At 49.8% G+C, this 25,765-nt stretch overlaps 1 protein-coding gene and 1 pseudogene across 8 annotated transcripts in view; one reads left to right on the top strand and one right to left on the bottom strand.

Annotated features, from left to right (window-relative positions):
• FHOD3 (formin homology 2 domain containing 3) overlaps nucleotides 1–25,765 on the top strand; it is a 475,205-nt gene that overhangs the window by 291,370 nt on the left and 158,070 nt on the right. For all 8 annotated transcript variants that reach the window (XM_075533135.1, XM_075533134.1, XM_075533133.1 and 5 more), the window contains exons 7-8: nucleotides 12,299–12,410; nucleotides 22,334–22,428. In XM_075533135.1, coding sequence (XP_075389250.1) covers nucleotides 12,299–12,410; nucleotides 22,334–22,428 — 207 coding nt within the window. The remainder of the gene's footprint in view (nucleotides 1–12,298; nucleotides 12,411–22,333; nucleotides 22,429–25,765) is intronic.
• Nucleotides 3,541–4,013, bottom strand: LOC142428031 (putative RNA-binding protein EIF1AD pseudogene; annotated as a pseudogene).

Raw genomic sequence — 25,765 nt, 5'->3', positions numbered from 1 at the left:
CACAGGGAAGGGAGCCGACTTTTCCTCACACGTACATCTCAGGAAGCCACCACCGAGCAGTTTCTCACTCAGATGATGGGAAAGAGAGCTGACGGGGGCAGGGAAGAAAGAGAGAGGCAGAAGTTGGGGGAATCACGCAGCGTTGGTGGTGAGGCAGTGGGGCCTGGTCGAGAGTTGCGGCAGAAACAGCCAATCGTGGAGCGATTCTCCAGATATTTTCAGCCGGTCTTCCCAGGATAGCTGATCTCCCTGGATAGAAAAAAAGAAAAGCAAGGCTCCAAGGAAGGGTCCCAGTCGACAGCTAGGAACACAGCATCGCCTCTGACAAGAATTAAGAAGCTGGAGTGGAGCGTCTGTGGGCAGGACAGCTTTGACCGCACTGGCTTTGAGGTGGAAGAAATGCAGTCCCATGAAAGCTGGACAGGGACCCCCAATGGGCCTGGACGTGTCCCAGAAAAGGGGCGTAAGGTCAGCGAGCTCGGAGACCTGTTACCGACATGGGTGGTCCACGCAGATAACACACAGGTGGGCGAGAGGCGAAGCGCTTTCTGAGCTGCAACACAGAAAGAGCGTGCATGTCCACACACATTATACATGCCTTCCCAGTCTCGAAGAGATGGCGGATGGCATGCTGCAGATGTTCCTGACATCTGTCAGTCATGTTTCTCGAGGCAGAGGGAGTTTCGTGTCCCCAGGCAGTCCAGTCCCTGGGGGACACTGGCTTTCGCGGCATGTCTCCTGCCAAGGACGCCCCTTCACCTTTCCAAGGTCTGCTCTCTGGAGCCGCACAGGCTGCCGTCCTCTGGAAGCTGGGTGGGTCGGGAGAGGCGGTCTTTGTATCGTCCTGGGCAAGCTAAATGAGCGGGTTCCCTTGGGTTGTGTCTGGGCACAGGATGCCTAATTCCTCGCCACGCTGGTCACAAGCACCGTTGTCCATCCAAGATGAAGAGTAATAGCTGGGTAGCCTCCCAGAGCACAGCACCACGTTCTCACAAGTCCTTGGAGCCCCGATGACGCAGTGAAATGTTCAGCTGCTAATCCAAAGGTCGGCAGTTCAAACCCACCCTCTGCTCTGGGGTGGAACAATGTGGCAAGGCTGCTTCCATGAAGCCTACAGCCTTCGAAACCGTGGAGCAGCTCTGTGCCCTCCTGCGGGGTCACTGCGTCAGAATCAATCCACCAGCCACAGTTGTCAGCAGTTCCCTCCTCTGATTCACCAGGCGCATTAGCAGCAGTCCAGGGCGCTGGCACGATCCAGCCCAACCTCCCGGGTGTTTTCCCGACTCACTCCCGTTCACTCCTTTGTCCATTCTGTGTGTCCATGATGAAATGTTTTCAGCGTACAGGTGGCATTTCTCATTTCCCCCATTGGTTTCAAGAGAGAGTCCCAGCCTCAAGAAAATGATAAATCCCACTTTGGCGATTTATCAAATGTGTTGTCAGTCCCAGTGTTTCTTGAACACAAATTTAATAAACAAACCGTCTATGCTGTCGGCAAAAAAATGTCTTGTGCAACAGAGACAAGGACTGGGTGAACCAGTCCACGCTGCAAGTTGACACTGACCAGTCAAGCGTGTCAGGGATGCTGTGAAGGCAGCCAAATCCCTGATGGTCTGCCTGCATTTCTGCATTGAGTTTACAAGGCCTTCCTGAGATCAAGAAAGGCTGCCTCTGGCAGTAGGAGCTGAGGCCTGGGGCTCAAACACACCAGTGCGATCTCGGGTAGATTATCTGACTTCTCTAAAATGACTTTTTCATCTATACCCATCCTCATCAACCCCCTTGCTGTCAAGTCAATGTCTACTCATAGCAACCAATGGCGTTTCCAAGGCAGGCTGTCCGGATGGAGGCAGACTCCCCTACACCATTCTTCCAGGGAGCACTGGGGAGTACGAGCCAGTGACTTCTGGTGTGTTAGTCCGGGGAGACTAGGGAAACAAATTCATTGACATTCATATATGTGTAAGAGAGAACTTTACATCAAAGAGTAATTATATATTAAGAAAACATCTCATCCCAGTCCAGTTCAAGTCTATAATTTCGATATTAGCCCATATGTCCAATACCAATCTATAAATTCCTCTTCAGACTCATGCAACACTTGCAATGATGCTGAATGCAGGGAGATCAGAGGCTAGTGGGTGGAAAGTCTTGTGGATGCAGTGCCGGTAGATGCATCTCAGTGCTGGCGTGGGTCTCCACGTGGCTTCTCCAGCTCCAGGGCTCTGGCTCCATCAGCGTAGCTCCATGTGGCTTGTCAACAAGAATGTCAAGCAGAGAGTGTGTGTGTGGACTCCAGAGGTCATCAAGCCGTGACCTGATTGACAGGTCACCAGACTCCACCCCTTCCTCAAGTTGACAGTAGATTATGTAATTGCTACATCTGGTTAATAGCCCAGCACCATGCCATCAGACCTCACCTTTTCATCTACAACATGGGAAGAAGTGAAGGAGAAGGAGAAGAGATGTATAAAACACTGAACGCTCTACCGGATACCTCCCTGGCCAGAATGACTCGTTTCCATGAGTCCAGCAGCCTCATCACTGTTGAAAAGGGAGAGGCTCTTGGTTTGCCACCCTCCTTCGCCTGGAACCGGGGAAGGTGCTGGTGTTTCCTTTTCTTCGAAGTCCTTGTGAGATGTTTGTTCAACAGTCCTCTAGAGACTCTGGCCTGAGGCCTTGGTGGATTTAGTAAGCAGTGGGTTAGAATCTTTAGACCTCATCTTTAATTCTTTCCTGACAACGGCTGGTTACAGACTTTTTGCCCACCCTCCTATTCTCTTTCTCCATCGTTCGGAGAATTACTCATTTTAACTTTGCGTTGTCTGAGTCATCGAGTTGCCTGAATTATACATTCTCAGAACAGCACAGGTTGTGCTCAGTCATTCTTCATAATTAAGGTCTCCTTGGATAAATACATCCAGGTATAAATAATGAAATATGATTTCCGTCTTTTTAAAGCAGTTGTACCGAGATGTTACTAGAGTGTGCACAGCAAGTCAGGTTCCCAGGTACCACGGTCCATGAAGTCACATTTTGCCCAGCTCCTCAGCGCCCTTATGCTTCCTGGCTGGGGGCTGTTTCTGTTCATTGCCGTGGCTTCCCCCACGATGAGGGTGATTACTACCTGAACACCTATTCTTACCCTAATTGGGCATCACTTGAGGGACATATTTTCCCAAGGTTCTTTGTACCTTCACGTTGGGAAATAGAAGGAAGTATATAAAAACATTTAACCATCTTTAAGCCTAAATGAGAGCAGTTAAAGTTATTTCATTTTCCTTTTTTGGATTTTTTTAAAGCATGTATTAATTATATTCCATGATGAAACAGGAAAACTAATCCCCATGAGAGGACAATCCAGGGTGCTGTGGAGCTTTCTACTGGCGCACCTGGCCTTGTCGGTCAGAAGCAAAGGAATGAGGGTGTAGCTTTGTTCATCCAGGGGCCAACTTTGTCTCCCTGGAAGGGGGGGGGGAGGAGCTGCAGGGCACCCTAGGAATGTCCCAACCAGGGACCCCAAGTGGAGGTCCCGGAGTCTCAGGCTGTCTCCTCATCCTCCTCGCTCTCTTCCTCACTCTCAAGATATAATCTACGGTTGCTGTTGACGAAGAGATCCGAATCATCTCCAGAGCTGGACTCATCTTCTGGTGCCTGGGGCTTGGCAAGGAGTGCTGGCTGAGTCTGTCTGTTCCTGATGCTGGGTTTCTCGGCCACTTCAGGGACCCTGGCCCCACAGGGAGTACACATGGTCCTTGTGGAGCTCAAGGAGATCTCAGCCTTTACCTCCTCCTCGCCCTCCTCAATGGGCTCCACAATGAGGAAGTCCTCTCTCTTGGTCCAAATGCGCTCTGGGTACAGGGAGGGCGGACTCACCAGGAAGCGCCTCCCCTAGACCATCTCCACCTCAGGCAGGTTGTTCCCTGGGGTCTTGAATACCTTCACAATCGGCTGCTGCCCCCCCACCCCTGTACATCCTTTACTACATACTTCCTCTTGGTGACCTGAGACATGCTGGCTTCCATCCTGGGGCGTAAGAGATGCAGAGACTGGTGATTCCCCTCCTGAGTTCCTTAGAAGGCAGGCGCAGAGCCCAGGTCTGTTCATACTCTCTAGGGCTCGCAAAAGACCCAGCAAATGTTGGGAGAAGGGACATGTGGGCTGTGGCTGTGACATGACATGAAAATGGTGGCGCTTGATTGAACTCAGGTCTCCGGTGTTTCACCTTTTTTGTATGTCTGACATCTCATGCAAAGGAAAGATAGTACTCTTATCATCAGAAAACAGGAAGCATTTTAAAGATTATTTGAAAAATACTTGTGGTAAAATACATAAGACAAATGTTTGCCAGGACGGCCCTTTTTATGCGCCCTACTGAGTGAATGCATAAGGACCTTAATTCTGTCTGCCAGGCTGGACAACCATTGCCACTATCCATTGTCAAGGTGTGTCCTCCTCCCCCCATTACCTTATTACAGCCTCAGCATCCTACAGTGTGTTAGTCTGGGTGGATGAGAGAAACAAATTCACAGAGGCATGTTTATAGGAAAGAGCTTTATATATGAGCAATTGAATATTGAGAAAACATCCCAGTCCAGATCAAGTCCATAAGTCCTATATTAGCCCAACTGTCTGATATCAATCTATAAATTTCTCTTCCGACTCATGAAATACATGTAATGACGATGTATGCAGGAAGATCACAGGCCAGTGGGTGGGAGGTATTGTGGATTCAGTGGCATTGTAAGCATCTCCGTGTTGGCAGGGTCTCCAGTTGGCTTCTCTAGCTCAGGGCACTAGCGTAGCTCCATGTGCCTTGTCAGCTGCAATGTTTCCCCGGGAGTCAGCAGAGAGAGAGTGTGTGTCTCCCCTCTCCACGGGGGAACACAGGAGTTCCCAGAATCCTCGGGAGAAGGCCACGCCCTCAGGCAGGCCTCACTGGCTATGACCTGATTGACAGGCTAGACTCCACCCCTTCACTCTTAATTCTTTCAGATTGACAAACAATCATATAACTATCACACACAGGATTATTTTTTTAATAATCAACATGTCCATCTTATACCCAGACACTTTTGTTTAGGCTTTCGCTTCCATCTGTTATCACTGACTGCATTTGAAAAATAGTGTTCACTCAAATTTCTATTAATAAAACATATTTACAGAAGCAATTGAACAATATAGAAGCAATAAACCCAAAATCCAGTGTCCAGGATTGATTTCACATCAAAGAGCAATTCTCCTTCTGCTGGCCCATATAGGATTTATGGGCTGGCTCAATCTCAGAATGGTCTTTGGTTAGAGATACCTTACTTGCTCCTTCTAGAGCTGGGTGGACTTGAGGAGAAGAGTTAGCACAGGATTCTGGGAGCTAGCCCAGGAGTTGCCCTGCAGCCTCAGGATTGCTTTTGTGGATGGATGCCTGCTGTCTTGGCAGTTTTGCCTCTCTCCGCCCACTGTCACTTATCTGCCAACCCTCTTTTACCCTCATTAAGCAGTTGTAAACTCACGCTAATAACACATTCCGAATACCTGAGGGTTGATATTGTCCATTGTCATATTTCCAGGGCTGGCTGCTCGCTTAAGAAAATTTTGAATCCTGCATAGTGCTCAGAAACTAATATGTGTGGCATTTCCCCAGGGCGAACGTTTCTGTATCAGAAGGCGTGGTGGGATTCCACATATCGGCAGAGAAAGAATCAGATTGACCAAGTTCTTCTTTGACTTCATCCAAAAATGAGACAAGTTAGTGGAGTTATGCAGCCTCGCAGAACATGAGCATTTGCAGCTGAAAAGGCATATGCCCCTACCTGAGCAATGGCCCCACTCTGCTGATTTCCCTCCTCTGCTCTGAGCACACTGTTGGGGTGACCCCGAAGGCCACACCTCCGTGCAGGACTCTTGGCATTTCTTAGTCGACAACGAAAGTGTGGGTTTACATTACATATTGTCAACTAACTCACCTTCATTACCTTGAATGGCCTACGAGGAAGGTAGCCAAATGGACCTGGTCTTGTCTATTTTATTCATTGCTCTTTAAAGAAAGCCCCCCATTAAGCCCTGGATGGTTTATCTCAGTAGAAGGAAATGCTGGCTTGTAGTAGGATTTATTATGTTGCTACTTATTTCCATTCTTTTGAAAAGTCGACTGCATTTTACATTCTGCAAAGATCTTCCATCCACTAAGTGGGGGAAAGGAGCGCTGGCACAGTGCTAACCACGGATAAGAGCTGCACTGCTAGCCAGAGGGTTGCCAGTTCACACTACTAGCAGCTGGGCAGGGCGACGGGCGTGGTAATCTGCTCCCGAAACATCACGGCTGGGGAACCCAATGGGGCACTGCTACTCTGGCCCATAGAGCCACCGTGAGTCTGAAATAACTCAGAGGCGCACCCCACTCCCAAACCGTCCGTACTTCAAGAGCTCCCAGCTACCACCTGACTACTCCAGCCACAAAGTTGGTTCCCTTTCTGCAAATGGTGCTGGGCCTGAGGCAGCTGACCTGTAGGCGCTAAGGCCACAGCGCATGCTGGTGCAGGGGACACACTGCCCTGTCAGAGACCCCACCCCGATCCCTCTGCTCCTCCCCCCGAGAGCCAAGGCTCTCCAGGGTTCTGGACTCCGGGAATGTACTGGGGTCCATTCTTCATTTCATACAAGACCTGCCCATTTTGTTGGCCACCTCGCAGTGGTTGGAAAGCACAGAGTTTGGAGGGTCTAAGATGTGGGTTTGTCTGTTTGACTCCCACTTCACAAAGACTTCAGGGCTCCTTCTGCATGTCTTGTCAGGAATTTGGTGGAATAAAATATTTCACTGAGGAGCTCATAAAGATAAGTTCGGATTCCTTTTCTCCTTCTCCTAGTTTTCTTCAAGATGGCCAACACATTGGAAAGTGCTGCTGAGCTGGCGAGCAGGGTGGGGAAGCTTTACATATATAACCAATTTCTCATTCAGTTTTAATAACCAGCATCCATTTCGACACCGTGTACTTCACGCGCCTTGAGTGGAAAACAAGCCAATGGAATGCAGCCTGTGTTTAGCAGCCCCTTTGTCATGTACCTCCCGAGGTTGGAGTCTTGTTGTCTTTTTCCGGTGGTTGAATTTTCCGGAGAGGAGGAGCAATTGGAAGGTTTTGGGGGGATACTTCTCCTTCAATATGAATGAGCAGCATATTGGACTTGCTGACATGAGGAGACATCCGGTTTGCTTTGGGAGAGTGAAAATCTTGAGACATTGTCTTTCAGCCCTTTCCCCAACATCTGGTGCTGGTTGAGGTGGGGGTCTCGGCACGAACTCTCTCCTCACTTCTAACTTTCCCTGGAGCCATCCCTCCCAAAAAACACCCTAAAAATGGAGCAAAACACAGATGGGCCTTGTCCACTGCTCCTAGCCCTGCCAGCCATGAAGGTGACCCTGGAGCCCTGAGGTATTGCTAGGATCCCCGGGCTCAACCCCCCGGGTAAGCACAACCCCCAAAGCATAACTTCCCAGGGCCACCAGGCCAAGCTCTTCATCTGAACACTCCGGGCCTCCGTTCAACACTGAGGAGCGGCTGAGGAGCTGGAGCCGAGAGTCACAGCTCAGCCCTGTGCCTCTCAGATACACCAAGTAGCCATGAGACTACTCTCTCTGCCGCTTCTCTCCCCTCATGCGCGGAGGTTGGTCAGATTCCCACCGCTGACTGTGGTTTCACCCATGTTCCTGAGCCCCTCAAAGCACACTTTCTGCCTTTATCCTGATCGGCATAGTTCCTGCCCAAGGGGGGTGCTGACTGTAAATGCCCCCCGTGGCTGCTGGAAAGACTGGCCTGGGGAGCCCACCCAGAGGAAGGCCTACTTTGGACAATTAGCCACGGAAAGTCCTGGGATGCACAGTTCTCTTTGGGCACACCTGGGCTCACCATGAGTTGGGAAGGACTCCCCAGGGGCTCTCAGGATTGGAGGAGACCTTGGGTGGGTTCAGCCAGTGCACTTCTCCCTGCAGAAGCCTTGGTGAAGGGCCATTCTGAGCTTCCAGGGGTGGAGGGCAGGGGAGGTGGATTCCTCCTTCCACCTTGGGAACACTGAATCTCCGCCTGCCTCCTCCACGGCCCAGTGTCCCTGTTTAACTGTGACTATTGTCATTATGATCAGGTGCTCCTTCTGCTTGATCGTCCCTCAGGGCTCGACAGAAGGACAGGCCTCCAATCGTGGAAGGCGCTGCAATTAGAATACAAAGGAGCACTCAGTGGGGCTGATGGTTGAGCAACTCGCCCAGGAGTGGCACTGGGCAACTGTGACCCTCTGAGACGCTGCAGTGGCTAAGCCAGGCACCGAGCCCCTCCTGGGCATCTGTGCAGCTCGGTGCACCCCTCCTCCCCTGAGACCCTCACTCTGGCTGCCATTGTGACCTGCACCTCCCTCTCCTGCTTGCTCCCCCGTGACCCCTCTGGTCTCACCTCTCCCTGGGATGTGAGCTGACACTCTACAGTCGCGAAACTGCCCACGCAGAATGTGTCTCAACTAGGCACCCCACCCCACCGCACCCCCTCCCTGCCAGCTTGTCCGGCAGTGGCGTGTGTGTTGCTGTTACTAGAAGCTCTGCCACCAGTAGTTCAAATACCAAGTGGATGGGGTGCGGGGAGAAGGGGGGTTCAGCAGAATTTCTAGGCTACGATAGACTAGGAAGAAAGGCGAGGTGATGCTGCTGGTACTTAGCCGATGAAAACCCTATGGCTCAGAAGAGAGTATGGCCTGGTGGGTGCGCACGTGCCGGCAGTCCTGAGGACGCCACAGGCGAGGGCAGGGCTGCCCTGCTGTACTGAGGTCCTGATGATAAATGCCCGTGGTGCCAAGGGAGGCTTATGAAGAGCAGTGCTCGCCTCATGGGCTTGGACCTGGATGGGTAGGAATGTGGGCCCCCCCGGGGGCTGCTCTAAGGTTTGGGGTCATTGGGGGGGCTGGGAGAAGGTGGTGACTGCTTCTGGATACATCAGGCCATCGAATCAATTGGTTCCTGGACTATAGAAAGTTTGCTGGCGAATCCCTTTGAAGTAATGTCCTCTTGTCACTCTTATGCCTGTGCAGCCGTGCTAGCGAGCTCTTTCTGAGGAGGAACCCTAGTGGACATAGTTGGTGACGAGTTAGGACCTGTTTGTAATTAGTACCACGCATCTCCATAAACGTAACCCTCTAAGACCTTCGCTCTGTTCCCCCGCATCCCCAGAGGAGTTTACTGCTTCGTGATTCACTTTGCATAGTTTTAAAAGCACACAAACATACACTTAGATTCAATGGACGTCAGATGCACAGAGAATTGAAAACCCTGAATCTGAAGGAATACTTTCAGTGCCAAGGAACTCTAAGGAACGCTCTTACAACCAAAGATAGGGAGATGTGAACAGGCATGTGGAGGCCAACAGAAAACCAAGGGGGAGGTTTTGCTAGAAAACAGTGGTTTCTTAATTGGAGAGCCTCTCAGGGGAGAGAAATGTGGCGATTCTGACCCCTGCCATGCAAAGACCCCCAACAGCAGAGATGCTCAGAAGAAAGCTCAGTGAACTGGGCCCTGGAGGCCCGAGGAACCCGCTCATGGGGGAAGTGGGCTTGGGCAGCAGCCAGCTTCCTTGCCAGGAAGCATTTCGAAGACTGAAACCACATAATGATGGTCCACCCACCAAGGAGCAACCAAGCCTGGGCTTGCTCGCTTTTTGAATTTCCTTGAGGAAATGTTTTCAGCTCAAATTCACAAAGAGCACAGTTCACTGTGGCATGCCTCGCCGTCCTCCGCCCCCAGGCTGGAGTTATTGAGAAAAACACTGGGTTTCTTCTCTTTCTGCTCCGTGAACCGAGAACCAAATGTGGGACTTGAGTTGGGAGGATAAGGACCCCTAAAGAACGCACGGTCTTCTGAAGAATTCAATTCGTGGGGTGGTGATTGGTGCTGTCATGTCGCTTCCAACGGATTAGAACCCCATACCCAACAGAAGCGAACACTGTTGACACTCTCGTGGCTGATGGCCTTCTCCGAGGACTGGTCCCTCTTGGTGACAAAAGTCTAGCCATCCTCATGTCTCAGGAGCCTTCTGACTTTTATTTCCTCCCAAGACATTGCTCATTCTTCTTGAAGTCCTTGTCATATGCAACATACTTTGCCCATCATTTGAACGCATCATTTCTTCTTTCTTACTCCTCACCCACCTTTTGCATGCCAATGGCACAATTGAAAATACCGTGACCTGGGTCACGCACACCGTGCAAGGCCGGGTTGGCTAGAGAAACAAATCCAGGGATATTCGTATATATCAGAAAGAGCTTTATATCAAAGAGCAATTGTTTATTGAGAAAACAGCCCAGCCCGGTCCAGATGAAGTCCTTAATTCCGATATTAGCCCATATGTCTGCTATTAGTTCATATATTTCTCTTGAGTATCATGCAGTATATGCAATGGTGCTGAATGCAGGAAGATCACAGGCTGGTGGGTAGAATGTCTTGTGGATCCAGTGGCAGTGGAAGCATTCCGATGTTGGCGTGGGTCTCCATGTGGCTCCTCCAGCTTTCTGAGGGTCTCAGCAGCAGCAATAGGAAGGCAGAGAGAGTGTGGGTCTCGCCTCCAGTGAGATATTCACCTCTGTCATACCTTTAAATGAGGTCAGCAAGCTGCAACCTGATTGACAGACTGAACTCCACCCCTTCACTCTTAATATCATCAAGGTAACAGGAGATTATGTAACTACCACACACACCTTGGTCCTCAAAATGGCATCTTTGCTTTTTAACATTGTAAAGAGGTCTTTGGCAGCAGAATTTCCTAGTGCAATTTATCATTTACTTTCTTGACTGCGGCTGCTTTGAGTAGTGATTGCGGACCCATGTGTTGAATGATCCAAAATGAAATACTTGATAACTTCAGTCTTCATTTAGCATGAGGCTGCTTATTAGTCCCCTCTGGCTACAGTTTAGAGAATGGACTACAGCAGGGAGCATGGAGGTGGCCATCAATGTGGTCAAGCGGGGGCCAGGAGAAATAGAGAGTTGGAGAGAGATTCAGGAGAGGCCTTGTAGAAGTTCTGACAGTGCTGGCAGAAGGACTGATTGAGAAACCAGGGTGGGAGATGTGCAGTGTTAGTCCCATGCTCCTCGCCCCCACGTCCCCAGTGAGGCCCTGTACTGAGAGGGGAAGACTTTGAAAGGGAAGAAATAGGTCGACAGTGGGAGGGCATGAGCATGCATATAGAATGAGAGCTATACTTTGGTCACACTGACTTCCAAGTGCCTCTTGGCCTCCCAGTGAAGATGTTGGGAACCAGGTGGCTAATGGACCCCGAGGCTCAGAAGTTTGGTCTGGCCTGGAAGGAAATATTTAGCTTTGGGTCATATATTGAATTTGAAACTAGGGCCTGGATAGACTCGCCTAGAGGCGTATACACAGATCTCTCCGCACGTAGAGAAACAGAAAAGTTGTGGTCCGGGAGAGGAGACTCTTTCTGGAGGGAGGAGTGAGTTGCCTCATGTGATGCAGAGGGCGGAGTTACAATGGGCAGAGATGTAGCCATTGGTTGGACAGCATTGAGGGTCAGTGGCAACATGGGCAAGGGTAATTTCATTTGGGTGGTGTCCGTGGGAAAGTGACAAAGAAGGACCAGGGAATGTTGCAGTAGCTTGAGGAATTTTCCAGACAAGGCAGCTAAGAACCCGGGCAGTAGTGGAGGTGTGGAGCCAAGAGAGGAGCGTTAGCTGCCTGGCAAGTACGACAGGAGACAGAGCCAGTGGTTGTCACATGACTTTAGAGGAATTGTCTGGGATGCATGGCATTCTTCAGCTGGTCCCTAAGTTTCTGCACGTCTTAAAGTTTCTTCATGCCCCTAACCACTCTGAGTCTGCCTTGCGATTCCAAACAAAGGAAGAATCCAAGCACGGTGGGAAGCATGTATGTTCGTTGTCATTGTTCCTTTGTCCTCATGAGAAGCAGTCATGAACTCCACAAATGCGGACTTGTTTGTGGAGAGACTTGTTTGAGGTGAGTGCTGGGGGCCAGATGCCCTTGGCTCAAACTCTGGTCCTCTGTCTTGCTAGCTATCTCGTCTAGGGCAGGCTGCTTTGGACCTCAATTTCCTGATCTGTCCAATGGGCATAAAGATAGACTCTCTCCCCAGTGGTGCCTGTGAGAATCGGATGAGGGAGCCGTGGGAGCCACCTTCCTAGAGGAATGTCAAGGTCAAAGCCAGCATTGGGCGCCAGCCACTGTTTCCCGGGCGAGGCTCTCCTTGTGCAAGGCCATGTCTGCAGGTACATCATGGTCTGAATTTCTCTCCCCAGTTCCGCCTGGTAGTGAAGACGGCCCTGAAGCTGCTGCTTGTCTTTGTGGAGTACTCGGGGTCCAACGCCCCGCTTTTAATCCAGGCTGTCTCGGCTGTGGACACGAAAAGAGGTGAGTAAGTAGCAGCTGCCTCCTCCCCTTGTGTCATCAAGGTGGACGATCCAGCGTAGGAAGGCCTTCCCGGCCCGTGTCTGTGGAAGAGAGAATTCAGTGGCCGTTTGATGCCTATGGATCCTTGTGGCACAAATGGGTCAAAGCCTTCAGCTGTGAACTGAAGAGCTGGCGGTTCAAGTCCACCCGAAAGTCCTGGTGACCGGCTGTGGAAAGATCGCCGCCAGTGAACACCCTGTGGGGCACGGGCCTCCTCTGAGCCACGCGGGCCTGCTGTGATTTTGTTGTTTGGCTTCCTCCCATATTTTTGACTTCTTAATTTAGGAGCCATATATATAAGAATAGTAAGCACACCTACTCCACACTTATGGATTACGGATCATGAGATATTGCTTCACAACAATTTGACAATACTAGTAAAAATCTGCTAGCCAACTATTTTGCACATTGATGACAGACATCTGGTGGTAACGAATGCCAAGATGGAGAGTAACGATTGGCCGTGATGGTTGAGGTTATGTGTCAACCTGGCTGGGCCCAGATCCCTGGTGGTTTGGTGGTTATGCAATGATGTAATCCGACAGCTCTGTAATGAGGTCATTCTCCATTTTGGAATCCGATGTGCTCATCTTCCGTTTTCCCCGAAAGCCAATCGTCTTTCGTAATGACCGGGCCTTTGGAATCTGACCATGTTGATTGGCGAAGAGTGGACATTTACACAAAGCAGAGGGACAGAATGTGAGTGGACAAAGAAAAGCACTCAGGGATTTACACAGGGAAGATCAGAAACAAGCAGATCTCTATCCTTTCTCCTCCACCCTGTTCTGAGGGCAGACCCCCCTGAGTACACCCAGTCTATCTTCCTATTCTACTCCTGTCTGGGGGCACCCTGCCTCCTTCCCTCTCTCACTCACCTGGCCTGGCTTCACACTGTGCTTCACCGGATCTAACCCCCAGGTCTGGCTTGAACCTTACCCCTTCCTTTCTTTCATCCCATTGCCCCTGACTTACTTGGGTCGTTTATTAACTCTCACCTGGAATACCCCCGCCCACCTGTCACCCCAAAGTGCCACCCTGGCCTCTGCTATTGGAGGTGCTCTTCTAAGACCCAGATCTGGTCACTTCCCTCTCCAGCCATCACTTCCCTGTGGCTTCCCAGGGCCTCCAGGACAAAGTCCAAGCCCCTTTTCCTGACTCAGAAGACCCTTCACCACCCTGCCCCTGTCCACCTGCTCCCCTGTCTGCCTCCTGCACTGCACCCTGCCCATCCTGGGCTCCCAAATCCCCATGCCCCTGTTAGTAAGGAAGGAGCACAGGGTCTGTCTGTGGGCATTACCCTTTGGCCCTTCTGATGTCGGGAACCCGATGCGGAAGTGGCAGCATGTTGTTTATTTTGCCCTTCCTAACCACCATAGGCACATCGCTGGGTTAGTGCATGGTGAAAGATGGCAGGGAGGGGCTCCTGTCATCTCACCAGCCAGAGATCACCACTGTTAAATGCTGGCGCTGGGGGCTCATGTTCTTTACAGTTTCGTGAATGCGCGCACATGTGCGCTTGTGTCCACAGCAACCTAGACTTAGCTGTCCAAATGCAGCCAAGGACTTGCGGGCACCTCTTGACCCAAGCCATTTGTGATGTGACTCAGCATTGCTCACAGGCCCAGTGTCCAGCCCCAACTCCACAGGCAAAAGGAGCTCACCTCCTGGCAACTTTACAGTGTGGCTGTCCACTAGGAGAAGTTACTGGTCTGGGGGCTGATCTGGGGCTCCTATAGCATCCCTGAAACCCACAGATAAGTGTCAGTACCTGCAGAGTCATTGAAAGGCCAGGAGCGTAATGCTAGGTCTCTGTACAGCACAAGAAGGAGAAAACCCAGAGTTCATGGAGCCGATTTCTTTCTACCACAGCAGGTTGCCAGCTGACCACAACGACCCTGATGGCAGAGAGCAGATAGGGGCCAGCTAAGAGTCCTTACAGGAACTGCATGGCCCTGCATGCACAGTAGCTCAGAAACTGCAGCCAGCTTTCCCCAAGGCAGTTCAATTAGGTCTGGGGCCAGCAGCGGTGGGTGTTCCGAAAGACAGTCACAGGACAGCTCCTGTCCCGCATCCTGGGAGGGCTCATCCTCCTCGTCAACACAGAGGCTCGCTTCTGACAATTCATGGGCTCACCGACTTCCTCCCTACATTCCTCACCACCCAGGGGCCCTGGTCATGCAGGGCCTGGGCATTTTCTCGTGATCTGTAGGGTCTCATTTGGCTTCATTGACCTGGGATCGCAGAGCTTCCTTCCGGAGACTTCGCATTGGGAGAGGAACCATGCAGACAGGAGCACAGAGCCTTTCTTCCCATGAGCCACCATCCCAGCCAGAGGCTCCCTGGGGCCCAGGGTCCCCCTACCAAGACCCGACGATGCCATCTTTTCCCAACTTGTAAAAGCAAACCAACAAGCAAAACCCCAGTGGATTCATTTCTCAACTTGATGGCTTTCCCCTATAAAATGTTCTTACACGTTTGGCAGCTGAGATTGGCCGTCTGCTATTGAGCATGAACAGCTGAAGGGAACAGAGAGAAAGCCACGGCGCCCATGGAAAAAAGTCAGAAATAGCTAATCACATGTGGTTCGCTAGCATGTTTCGTTATGGACATGTGTGGTCTTGGCTGTGAATGCGTAAGGCACACACATCACATCATCTGATTTTACTGCTAGTGAAATTGGTCCTGGGCCGCAGGATGACGTGAAACACAGAACTATGTTGAACTATGCCAGGGCGTTGTGCAGAGAGCGATGTGATGACCAGGTGGGCCGCTACCTTGCCAGCCTGGAAGCTGTGCTCCATCTCCCTCTCAGTTGGACGAGGGACAGGGATGCCAGAGGTGACCGAGGGCAAGTCAAGCATGCCTATTCATTCCCTAATTTATAAATAAACCATCAATTTTACTTCTCGACGTGGCTGGGGTACATTCCTCTGGGGTGTTGGTAGTGGAGAATGGGCGTGTGGAAGTAAAACCAACAAACAAGCTCTGTGTTCTAAAAAAAAAATAGGCTTCTCCCCTAAAGCAAAAGAAGTTGTCCCAGAAAAAATGTCTCTGCTTTATGAGCACTCTGCTGGCCACCCAGGGGTGAAGCCGGGGGCTCTCTCTTTCCAATGTGAATGACTTGCTCTTCCACGAAGAGAGGGCTTGCTAAAGGAGCGAGGAGACATGCACCATCCACCATCAGCCAGTCAACCAGTGGCTGAGCCATATCGCCAGGGGACCCCAGAGTCCGTTAAGCTGTGTGTGCTGTCCAGTCGACTTCAGTTCACGGAGACCTGATGGGACAGAGTAGAGCTACCCCATAAGTTTCCTCAGGCCATTCTCTTTATGGGGACAGATAGCTAGCCTTCCTCCCCCATCCCACCCCCAGATCTGCGGAAGAGCGTAAGCCACTGGCCTTTTGACTCGCCGCTGACTCCTAGCCATTGCGACACCAGGTGCACGCTAGAGTTCCATCATGACCCCCAAACAAACAACACACCCTGCCACCAGTCAGCTCTGACCCACAGTGACCCTAGAGGTCAGGGGAGAACTGCCCTGTGGGTTTTCCAGACGGGTACACGGGAGTAGAAAACCTTGTCTTTATTATTATTTTAATTTAGATCATCTTATTGAGGGCTCTTACAGATATCATAACAGTCCATAAATCAACTATGTCAAGCACACTTGTACATATGTTGCCATCATTGTTTTCAAAACATTTTCTTTCTTCTTGAGCCCTTGGTGTCAACTCCTCTTTTTTCCCTCCCTCCCACCCTCATGAACCCTTGATAAATTATATGTCTATATCCATAGCTTCCACTGTCCGCTGTATCCCTTCGCCTTTCTGTTGTCCGTCCCTCTCAGGCGGTGGGTGGTAGTGGTGGTGTACATCCATCACTGGTATCAGTTCCCCTCCTCTCCCCCTTCCCACACCTCCGCCGACCCGCATGGTGTCCCTGTTCCCATTACTGTTTCTGAGGGGTTTAATCTGTCCTGGAAAGCCGTGTCTTTGTCCATCATAACGGCTGCTTTTTTTGAACTGCTGACCTTGTGGTTAGCAGCCCAATTCATAACCATGACACCGCCCGGGCTCTGCAGAGTCCATCGTAGAGGCTAGGCAATACTGTGAGCGCATGAAACGGGGACTGTTCCCATTTGGCCAGGCGTCTGGCGCTTGGGCTCATAGGCTGGCCCGGAGATGGGGAATTGTGTTGACTAGTTTCCACACGTAGCACACTCAAGCAAGTGGTGCCGCAGTGCTCACAGGAAATGACCACGCCAGAGGTCGTGTGATTTGGAAAACAATAAAAGCAACGCCGTGGGTGCTGTGTGCGTAAAATGCAGTCATCTCAGGGACATGGCATGGTACCTCCTGTCATCTTTGGGGGGCAGGTTCCCCCTGGGGTGGGGTGGGGGTCAGTGAGTGCTCACGGAAGCTCGCTGCACCCACTGAGACTGCCTTTCCTTGCCACCATTGTGGGTCCACAGGAACGTGCACTCTCTGCTCCTTTGGGTGGCCCTGGCCTTCCTTACAATCGGCCAGGCAGAGGCAGAGGGGGAGAGGGGGGGCACCTGACCAGACAGAGTTACTTATTTGGAAATGCCAGGCCTGAATCTTGAGTCACATTAACTTGATTCAGCCCTATTCCTGACGGCCTCCCATTGTTCATCCAAGTGCAAGGTGATGGGATATGACATAATTCTCAAACACGTGTATCACACATGCTTAACGGGCGCACACACCCCTTTCCCCCTTCACCCCAGCCATCCTTTGACGCAGCCCTGTCTCAGGCTTATGCTGGAGGCCGCACGGCTCTGTGAGGTTCACACACAGCATGGCAGAAGAGAGAGGCCGACAGGAGTCCAGCTCCCTTTCCATGACTACTTAGAACAGAAGTCTCTGCGTGCGGCATGTTTGTCCATCGTGTTGAAAGACACCTGGGTGCAGAGGGGAGTTGACCATGCGAGCTGTGTTGTTTTCCCGTGGGCTGCATGCAGACACACAGGCGGGAAGGAAGAGAGGCAGCAATGTAGGGTGCGGTTTCTGCTGTGTCTTGGATGTACGAGAGAAGGACTGTGGTTTGCTGGGAAGAGGACTGGCCTGGAGCCTGTGTGGGAGGCTTGTGAGGAAGCTTGGGAGTCAGCACCACTGGCCCCCTTAGGATGAGTGAGGGAGCGGACACCACGCTGGGCATTCTTTCTGGATAATTCCTTTACCTGTCGGATATGCATGTGGTTGTAAACGTCAGCGCCCGAAACGAAGGTCGCTGCCCAGTGGCAGAAGAACAGACCTAACGGTTAAGTTAAAGCTGCTAATGTACCTCTTTGGAGTGCCTGGGTGGCACGAACAGTTAAGTGCTTGACTAATAGCCAGGAGGTTGATGGTTCAAAGTCTCCCAGAGGTACCTCAGAGCTAAAGCTTAGTCTCTGGCTCTCCAAAGGCTATAGCCTCCGAGCCCCTGTGGGTGGCCACTGTGGGAACCGACTTGAAGCAACTGGTTTGGTTGGTTGGCTGGTTAATGTACTTCCTCAGGACTAAGGAAGAAAGACAGCCAAGTGCACTATCTCCAAGGGCCCTCCCCAAATTCCAAAACTCAACTTCAGTGCCTTCGAGTCAATTCCGAATCACAGCGACTCTCCAGGAGAGGGGAGGACTTCCCCTGTGGGTTTCTGAGACTGGCGCTGGGAGTAGAAAGCCTTGTCCTCCACGCCGGAGGAGTGACTTGGTTTCAAACTGCTGACCTTGTGGTTTGCAGCCCAAGTAGATGTTACACTCTGGTTTATGGATGAGTCTTCTGAGCCTCCATCTGTCCTGTTACTTTGGGAGCTCTTTCTCTGTTACACGTGGTCTATGTAAAGATCCTGCCTCTCCTCACCCTATACATACACAGAACTCTATGGAACCAGCAAAGGGCGAGGCCCTGTGTAAATCCCTGTGTGTCCTTCCTCCTGCACAATGGGTCTCAGTTTCTTAGTGCCGCTGTAACAAAACTACGGCAAGTGGATGGCGTTAGAGAATAGAGTTATGTTCTCACATCCCAGGAAGCTACAAGTCCAAATTCAGAGTGACTCTAGGGGGCAGGCCCTCCTTTGTCTATTTCAGCTGCCAGCAGCCAGCAGCCCTTGGCTTGTAGCCTCATCTGCTGTTGTTATCACCTGGTACTTATTTCCCCCTCATAGGCTTTCTTCTTTGTCTAATCACTTTACTTTTTAAAGATCATTTTATTAGGGTTCTTACAGCTCTTATAACAATCCATACATCAGCTGTATCTTTGTACATATGTTGCCATCATCATTTTCTAAGTATTTACTTTCTATTTGAGCCCTTGATATGAGCTCCTCTTTTTGTCCTCCCTCCTTCCCACCCTTTTGATTCATTGATAAATGATAAATTATTATTGTTTTCATATCCATTGTTCATCCCTCTGGGGGTGGGGAGAGTTATGTGTTGATTATTGTAATCGGTTCCCCCTTCCTCCCCTCCCCTCTCCCTTTACCCTCCTGGTATCTCTAGTATCTCTACTCCTATTTCTGTTCCTGAGGGGTTTACTGACCTAGATTCTGTGTGTGGTGAGCTCTTATCTGTACCAGTGTACATGCTCCAGTCTAGCCAGAACTGAAAGGCAGGACTGGGGTCATGATAGTGGGGGGTGAGGAATCCTCAAAGAACCAGAGGAATAGTGTGTGTTTCATCGGGGCTATACTGAACCCTGGTTGACTCATCCCTTCCTGTGACCCTTCTGTGAGGGGATGTCCTATTGTCTACAGATGGGTTTTGAGTCTCTGCTCTGGTCCCCCTCATTCTGAACAATATGTTTTGTTTGTTTAGTTTGGGGCCTTCTGGTGCCTGTTACCTGATTCCACAGGCTGGCGTGCTTCTTCCATGTGGGCTTGTTGCTTGGAAGTGATTAGATTTAGGACACACCCAACAATAACAGGGCCTCAACAACCTAGCAAACTATTCTCCAACGGGATTACCACCACAGGTGACATGTGTAGGAGTTAAGATTCCAGCACAATCCATGGATTGTGACGACAGACATCAGCCCTGCTGGCTTTTGTAAAACGTGCTCCAGCTGAAAACCTCTCTGTGCCTTCCGGGAACGCTCCAGTCACTACTCAGCAGATATTTTATTGAATCCCTGCTGTATACCAGCGGAGCCCTGATAGGGGGTTAAGCACTTGATGCTAATGCAAGGTCAGCTGTTTGAAACCGCCAGCCTCCCCGTGAGAGAAAGAGGAGGCTTTTTACTCCCGTGAAGAGTTACCATCTCGGGAAGTGCAGGGGCAGTGCTGCCCTGACTTGTAAGGAGGCTGTGAGCTGGAATGATTGTACTGCACCCCAGGCACGGTACAGAGAGCTCCGAGACCAGGCAATGCCGTCTGGGTCCTTGGGCAACTTCTCTCAAAATCGACGTGGGCACAACTAGCCCAGGGACTATCATTCGGAACCACTGACCTTTGCTGACTTGTTAGCTTTATTTGTTGTTGTTTGTCTCTAGCGGATTTCATTTTCACCAAGTGGGGAAGGGGACATCCCTTTTGAGATACTTTTAGAGAAAGCTTAGTGACCCAGAATGGGAAGCATCTTCCTCTTCTCTGCCGCCCGTCGCCTGGGCATAACCGCTGCGACCCGGCTTCTTGCACCAGTCCCTCCACATTCAACACCACAAGTCGCTTCCCTCGCTGGCTGGCAGCGTCAGACACACATTCGTTTTCCAAGTGGCATCCTTGTTCTTCACCACTTGAAGGAAGTCTTGGGCAGCAGATGTGCCCAATGCGATACATCGTTTGATTTCTTGACTGCCACTTCCCGGAGCATTGCTTGTGGATCGGAGCAAAGGGACATCCTCGAAGACATCCGTGCTTTATCTGTTTATCATGATGTTGTCTAGGGGTCCCGTGGCGATCATTTTTGTTTTCTCTGCATTGAGTTGCAAACCATCCTGAAGGCTGCAGCCCTGGAGCCTCAGCAGGTGCTTCCAGTCCTCCTGGCTTCCAGCAAGAAAGGTTGTCTCTTATGCACATCCTTTACCAAAGAGGCTCTAGAAGAAAGTATGTGCCCTGATTGCATGGAGATCACTGTACTTCTGCTCTTTTAAAAAAAAACAAAGCAATCATTTTATTGGGGCCCATACAACTCTTACCACAATCCATACATACATCAATTGAGTAGAGCACCCTTATACATTCGTTGCCCTCATCATTCTCAAAGTTCGCCTTCCACTTGGGTTCCTGGAATCAGCTCATTTTCCTTTTTTCCCTCCCCTTTCCTCCCTGTTCCCCCCTCCCTCGTGAACCCTTAGTAATTTATAGATTATTATTTTATCTTATCTTACACTGCCCGGCATCTCCCTTTACCCGCTTTCCTGTTGCCCATCCCCCAGAGAGGAGGTTATATGTAGATCCTTTGATCGGTTCCCCCTTTCTACACCCCCTTCCCTCCCGGTATCGCCACTCTCACTGCTGGTCCTGAGGAGTTCATCTGTCCTAGATTCCCTGTATTTCCAGATCCCTACTGTACTGCTGTGCATCCTCTGGTCTAACCAGGTTTTCAAGGTAGAATTGGGATCATGATAGTTGGGGGGGAGGAAGTATTTAAGAACTAGAGGAAGGTTGTGAGTTTCATTATTGCTACACTGAACCCTGAGTGATTTCATCTCCTCCCCACAACCCCCCTGCAAGGGATGTCCAGTTGTCTACAGATGGGCATTGGGTCCCCATTATGCACTCCCTTCATTCACAATGATATGATTTTTTCCCCCTGATTTTGTTGCTTGAAACCTGGTCCCCTCGGCCCTTCATGATCACATATGTTGGTGTACTGCTTCCATGTGAGCTTTGTTGCTTCTGGACGAGATGGCCACTTGCTTATTTTCAAGCCTTTAAGTCCCCAGACGCTATATCTCTCAATAGCCAGGCACCATCAGCCTTCTTCACCACACTTACTTTTGCACACATTCATATTCAGCGTTTATGTGGGAAAGATGATCATACAATGATGCTTTTTGTTCTTTGGTGTCTGCTACCTGATCCCTTCAACACACTTAGGCATGTGTGCTTCTTCTCTGTGGGCTTTGTTGCTTCTGAGCTAGATGGCTGCTTGTTTGCCTTCAAGCCTTTAAGGCCCCAGACACTATATCTTTTTGATAGCCGGGCACCATCAGCTTTCTTCACCACGTTTGCTTACACACATGTCTGTCTTCAGCGATCATGTCGGGAAGGTGGGTATCATGAACTGACCGTTTAGCTGAGCAAGGTGCTATTGTATTGAGGGAGTACGCGTGAGGAGGCCCAATGTCCACCTGCTACCCTACTACTGAACCTATAAATATATGTACATAAGTCTATTTCCCCCATAATCATAAATATAAGTACATATGTGCACGTCTGTATGTACTTCTGCTCTTGAAATGATGGCTAGACCAGGTCTTGCAGTTCTTGCTCAGGACCCCCTATGGCTTTTCCATGCCCCCTGTGCTCACAGGAGACCAGTGTGATACGATGGTGGTGAACGTTGTGGAGAACACTTCTGTAAGAGTTTTTCCCTTTTTGTGATTGATGTGCAACGTCAAAGGAGTTGTACATGACTGGGTGTTTTGAACGTTACATGTTTAATATAAACGGAAGTTTGCAAAGCGAGTAGAGAGGTACCCTGACCCCCAAGAGTGCCATTTTCAAGGGAATAACAATGACTGGGTAAATTGTTAGCAGCCAGGAAATACTATTCTTAATGATAAGCATGCTCCAGGCCACGCTAAGGGTAGTGTCACACTTGAGAATTTGCCATTGGAAAGACACTGCCACCCTTGGGCGAAAAAGCAGATCAAGCCTGGGACAGTGTGTGACGAGAGCTGGACAGTCAGATCGCTGTTTCTAATGATTGTGTGCTCTGCTTTCAGGAGTTAAACCCTGGTCAAATATCATGGAAATCCTGGAAGAAAAAGATGGGGTCGACACGGAGCTGCTGGTTTATGCCATGACGTTAGTGAACAAGGTTGGTTGGTGCGAGGGCCAATACAGGGGCCTCCAAATACACGTCTAAGCTTGTAGATACCCACCTTGAGGCCAGAACGTTGCAGGACAGGAGAAAAGCCATTTCCATTCACATGTGTTAGTGCATGTGTGGGAAGGCCTAAGGACTCTGCATGTTTTTGCCATTTCTAATGAAACCAGAAAGATGACGACAAAAACTTGATGACGACTATTGCTATCAAAATGTCCCAAGGAAAACATTTGTTCTTTATGGTATACATGAGCACATTCTCCTGGAGGGGAACTGTTCTCGAGTCCAATAGACACGAAGGGTACTGCTGATCACCTACTGCAGGGCAGTGAGCCACTGAACATGAATTCTGACTGCAGGAGAGAAGTCCTGGGCGCCGACCTCATTTACTTTGATGGAGCTAGGCATACCTTTGTGTCCCTGTTCCTTCCATTATAGTTTTTGCTGGTCACCCCCGTGCCAGATAGCAGTCCTCATAGGCACTGCCTTGTGCACTGGGTCCTGCAGGGACAGTCTCTGGACAGGAGTACTTTCAGTCTAGTCCCATCTCTTGAATAATTAGGTGGGCCCTCCTCCTGCTGGTGGCTGGGCCCTGGGCCCAGGTACCACACCATCTATTTTGTGGTCCTTTTGCTTGTACTCTCCAGGTTGCTGGGAAAGGGCACGTGGGGTCCAAAGAAGAGATGCTATCATTTTGAACTCTCCAGAGAAGGCCCATACGCTCTCTTTTAACTGTACCTGGCACATGTGTCCTGATGAACTGGAGGACAAATTAGTAAAGAGCAGTATAATTATGAAGAGTAACTTCTCCAACCAGATACTAAAATGTCAAGCAAACTCTATGGATTGAAACAATGTAGTCTTGCCCTATTCATGATTGGAGCAGAGGAGCTCTGAAAGAGACCCACTATATCCAACAACTTTCCATGGGATAGGACCAAAACCAATAGTGATGAGTTATCATCATTTATGATTAGGGAGATTTTTAATAATTGGAAATAAACAAAACCATATGTTAATCATATACTGTTGTGGGTTTTTGGACAATAACGTAGCCATATAAAGAATGCACTCGCACATGTAATGCTCATGGAAATACCACGCGGGGGAGTGGAGGGGTTATGTAGTTGGCTAAAATGTTCAACATGCATATTGTCCAAGTAAGAAGTATGGTAGTGCTCATTCCAGGTAAGGATTTCAATGAAGAAATTTCAAACCATTAAAAAAAACTGAAAAGAAAGTAGAAGTGAAGGTTAATTGTTCTCTGGTTGGTGGAGGTCATTTTAATAATAAGACCAGTGATTAAAAAGTTCCAAAGGAAAGGACTTAAAATTTTGACTGCAAAAAATGGCAAGAGGCAGGTAATTTATAAGGCAAATGACACACAGAAAAATTGTGTATAAAAAGTATGGTAGAAAAAGATACTGTCTTAATATATTAAGAATCCAATAGAAAGATAGAAGACATTGAACCAAAGATGGATCGCACGGCCACGAAGCATTTTTCTCATCAGGCTAGCAGTGATTGTTCTTCTTTTTTGAAGTTGGGTGCAGGGTTCTTTTTAATTTTCAAATAATTATAGATTTCCATGAAGTTGCAAAGGAAGTACAGAGAGGTCCCCTGTATACGTGACCAGTTTGCCCCAGCTGTTGAGTCTTTCATGTCTTCCAAAGGATCAATAGTAGGGCGTTATTCCCTCGGTATAAGGTTGCTATTTTCCCAGAGGTAGAGTTCTATAATCAGTACCTCTGAGCAGTAGAACTCTCTAACAGCTCCCGGGGCAACGTGGTCACTGAGTTGCCAGTCCCTGACAAGGTCTCAGCGTGTGCCACCCTTTGTTTGGCATCCTATGGCAATTAAGGTCCAGGGCAACCCCATTTCCTCTTCTGTCAGGGCTTCCTGTGCATTTCAAGCCCAAGGGACACCCAAGAGGTTCATAAGAACCTTCTTTGGGAGGTTGTTGTTGAAGTTGAGTAGTGTTCATTGGCCCAGTGGGTAGAATCCTTTGAAATACCACAGAGAATTGGATCATTCATATGAGTCTGGAAAAATTCAGACTCTTAGACCTGGGATGTCAGTCTCTTGCAGACTGAATGGTTTCTAGAACTTGCTTTCAACGAGATGAAAGATGGCCTAAATAGTCTGGAATTCAAAAGAAGGGGTTATGGATTGAACTTCACCCCTCCCCAAATGTGTGGTTATAATCCTATTTGGGTATGGGTTGCCTTGGTATGTTCATGAGATGGGATTTGTGGAGGGTGTATCCTGCATCATCTCTCTTGAGATAGAGACGGGATGAACTGCACATGGCCAGCAGCATGGGGGACTAAAGAGGAGAAAGCATGTACAGGGAATCTAGGAACAGAAGCTCAGAGAGACTAAGACTTTCCCACAGAGTCTACCGAGAGAAAGAAAGCTAGCCTGTGGAACAATGGATTTGTGTTAGGGCCACCCAGTTAGGTACTTCTGTCAGCACTAGATATTCAGCCTGTTGGAGGCTCCCAAGCTGAAGCCTGCCTGGGGACAGTATCTAAGGTGCTTTCAGGGTACCAAACTCATTTACCATAAGCTCTGAGAAGCACCAGAAATGTACCATTTTCTCACGCTGCCAGCTGGCATTATCGGATACTGTCTTGATCCTGTTGAAAGTCCCTCAGTGGGAGACCCCAACACAGGCCCAGTAGGAGATGTGCCATCCTTGTGACTAAAGGCACTAGGGATTCGGACTGAAGAATCGGACCTCTTGGAAAGCTCAGAGGGAGAGAAACTCAGTTGACTCCAAGCATGCAGAAGGGAGGGGGACCAAGAGGGGTGAGGAACCGCCAGAGCCTCCTGTGTGCTTTGTCCTTTTCCCAAATGCCTTGTAGAAGGTTTCCAGTCTAACCCTAAGTGTCACTTTGCCTGCCTTCCCCCAGTGGTGTGTTTTGCAGCGTCAGCTGTCAGGCAGGGCACCTCCAATCCATCGCCCTGCCTGGACCCGCTCATCTTTTAACACGTTCTAGGGTTTTCACTAGAACCAAAGGATGAAACGATTCTGATGACAGGATTCATTGAATGGACGTGTCATTTTTCAATTAACGTTGGAAGAAGGATCAGCTTAATTGGCTCTTTGCCTGGCCCCCCCAGTGAGGGCGCCTTGCCCAGAGCCCGCAGAGACTAGACTGGGGTGAGCTTTCGCACTGGACCACGTGAGTGTGAGCACTTATTGATGACAGCTGCTGACCTACGTGCAGCGCCCGCTCTGTGTCCTCATAGGGCTCTGAGTAATAAGCAGTCACCTCAAAGCAACCTTTCCTTAGTTCCCATGTCAGTCACAGTGAGCTGTGTG

The sequence above is a fragment of the Tenrec ecaudatus genome, chromosome 15 (genome assembly GCF_050624435.1).
Source record: "Tenrec ecaudatus isolate mTenEca1 chromosome 15, mTenEca1.hap1, whole genome shotgun sequence".
In the NCBI taxonomy this organism is placed as follows: Eukaryota; Metazoa; Chordata; class Mammalia; order Afrosoricida; family Tenrecidae; genus Tenrec; species Tenrec ecaudatus.
Note: the sequence above shows the minus strand (reverse complement) of the source record. Positions and strands in the feature narration are given on the sequence as shown.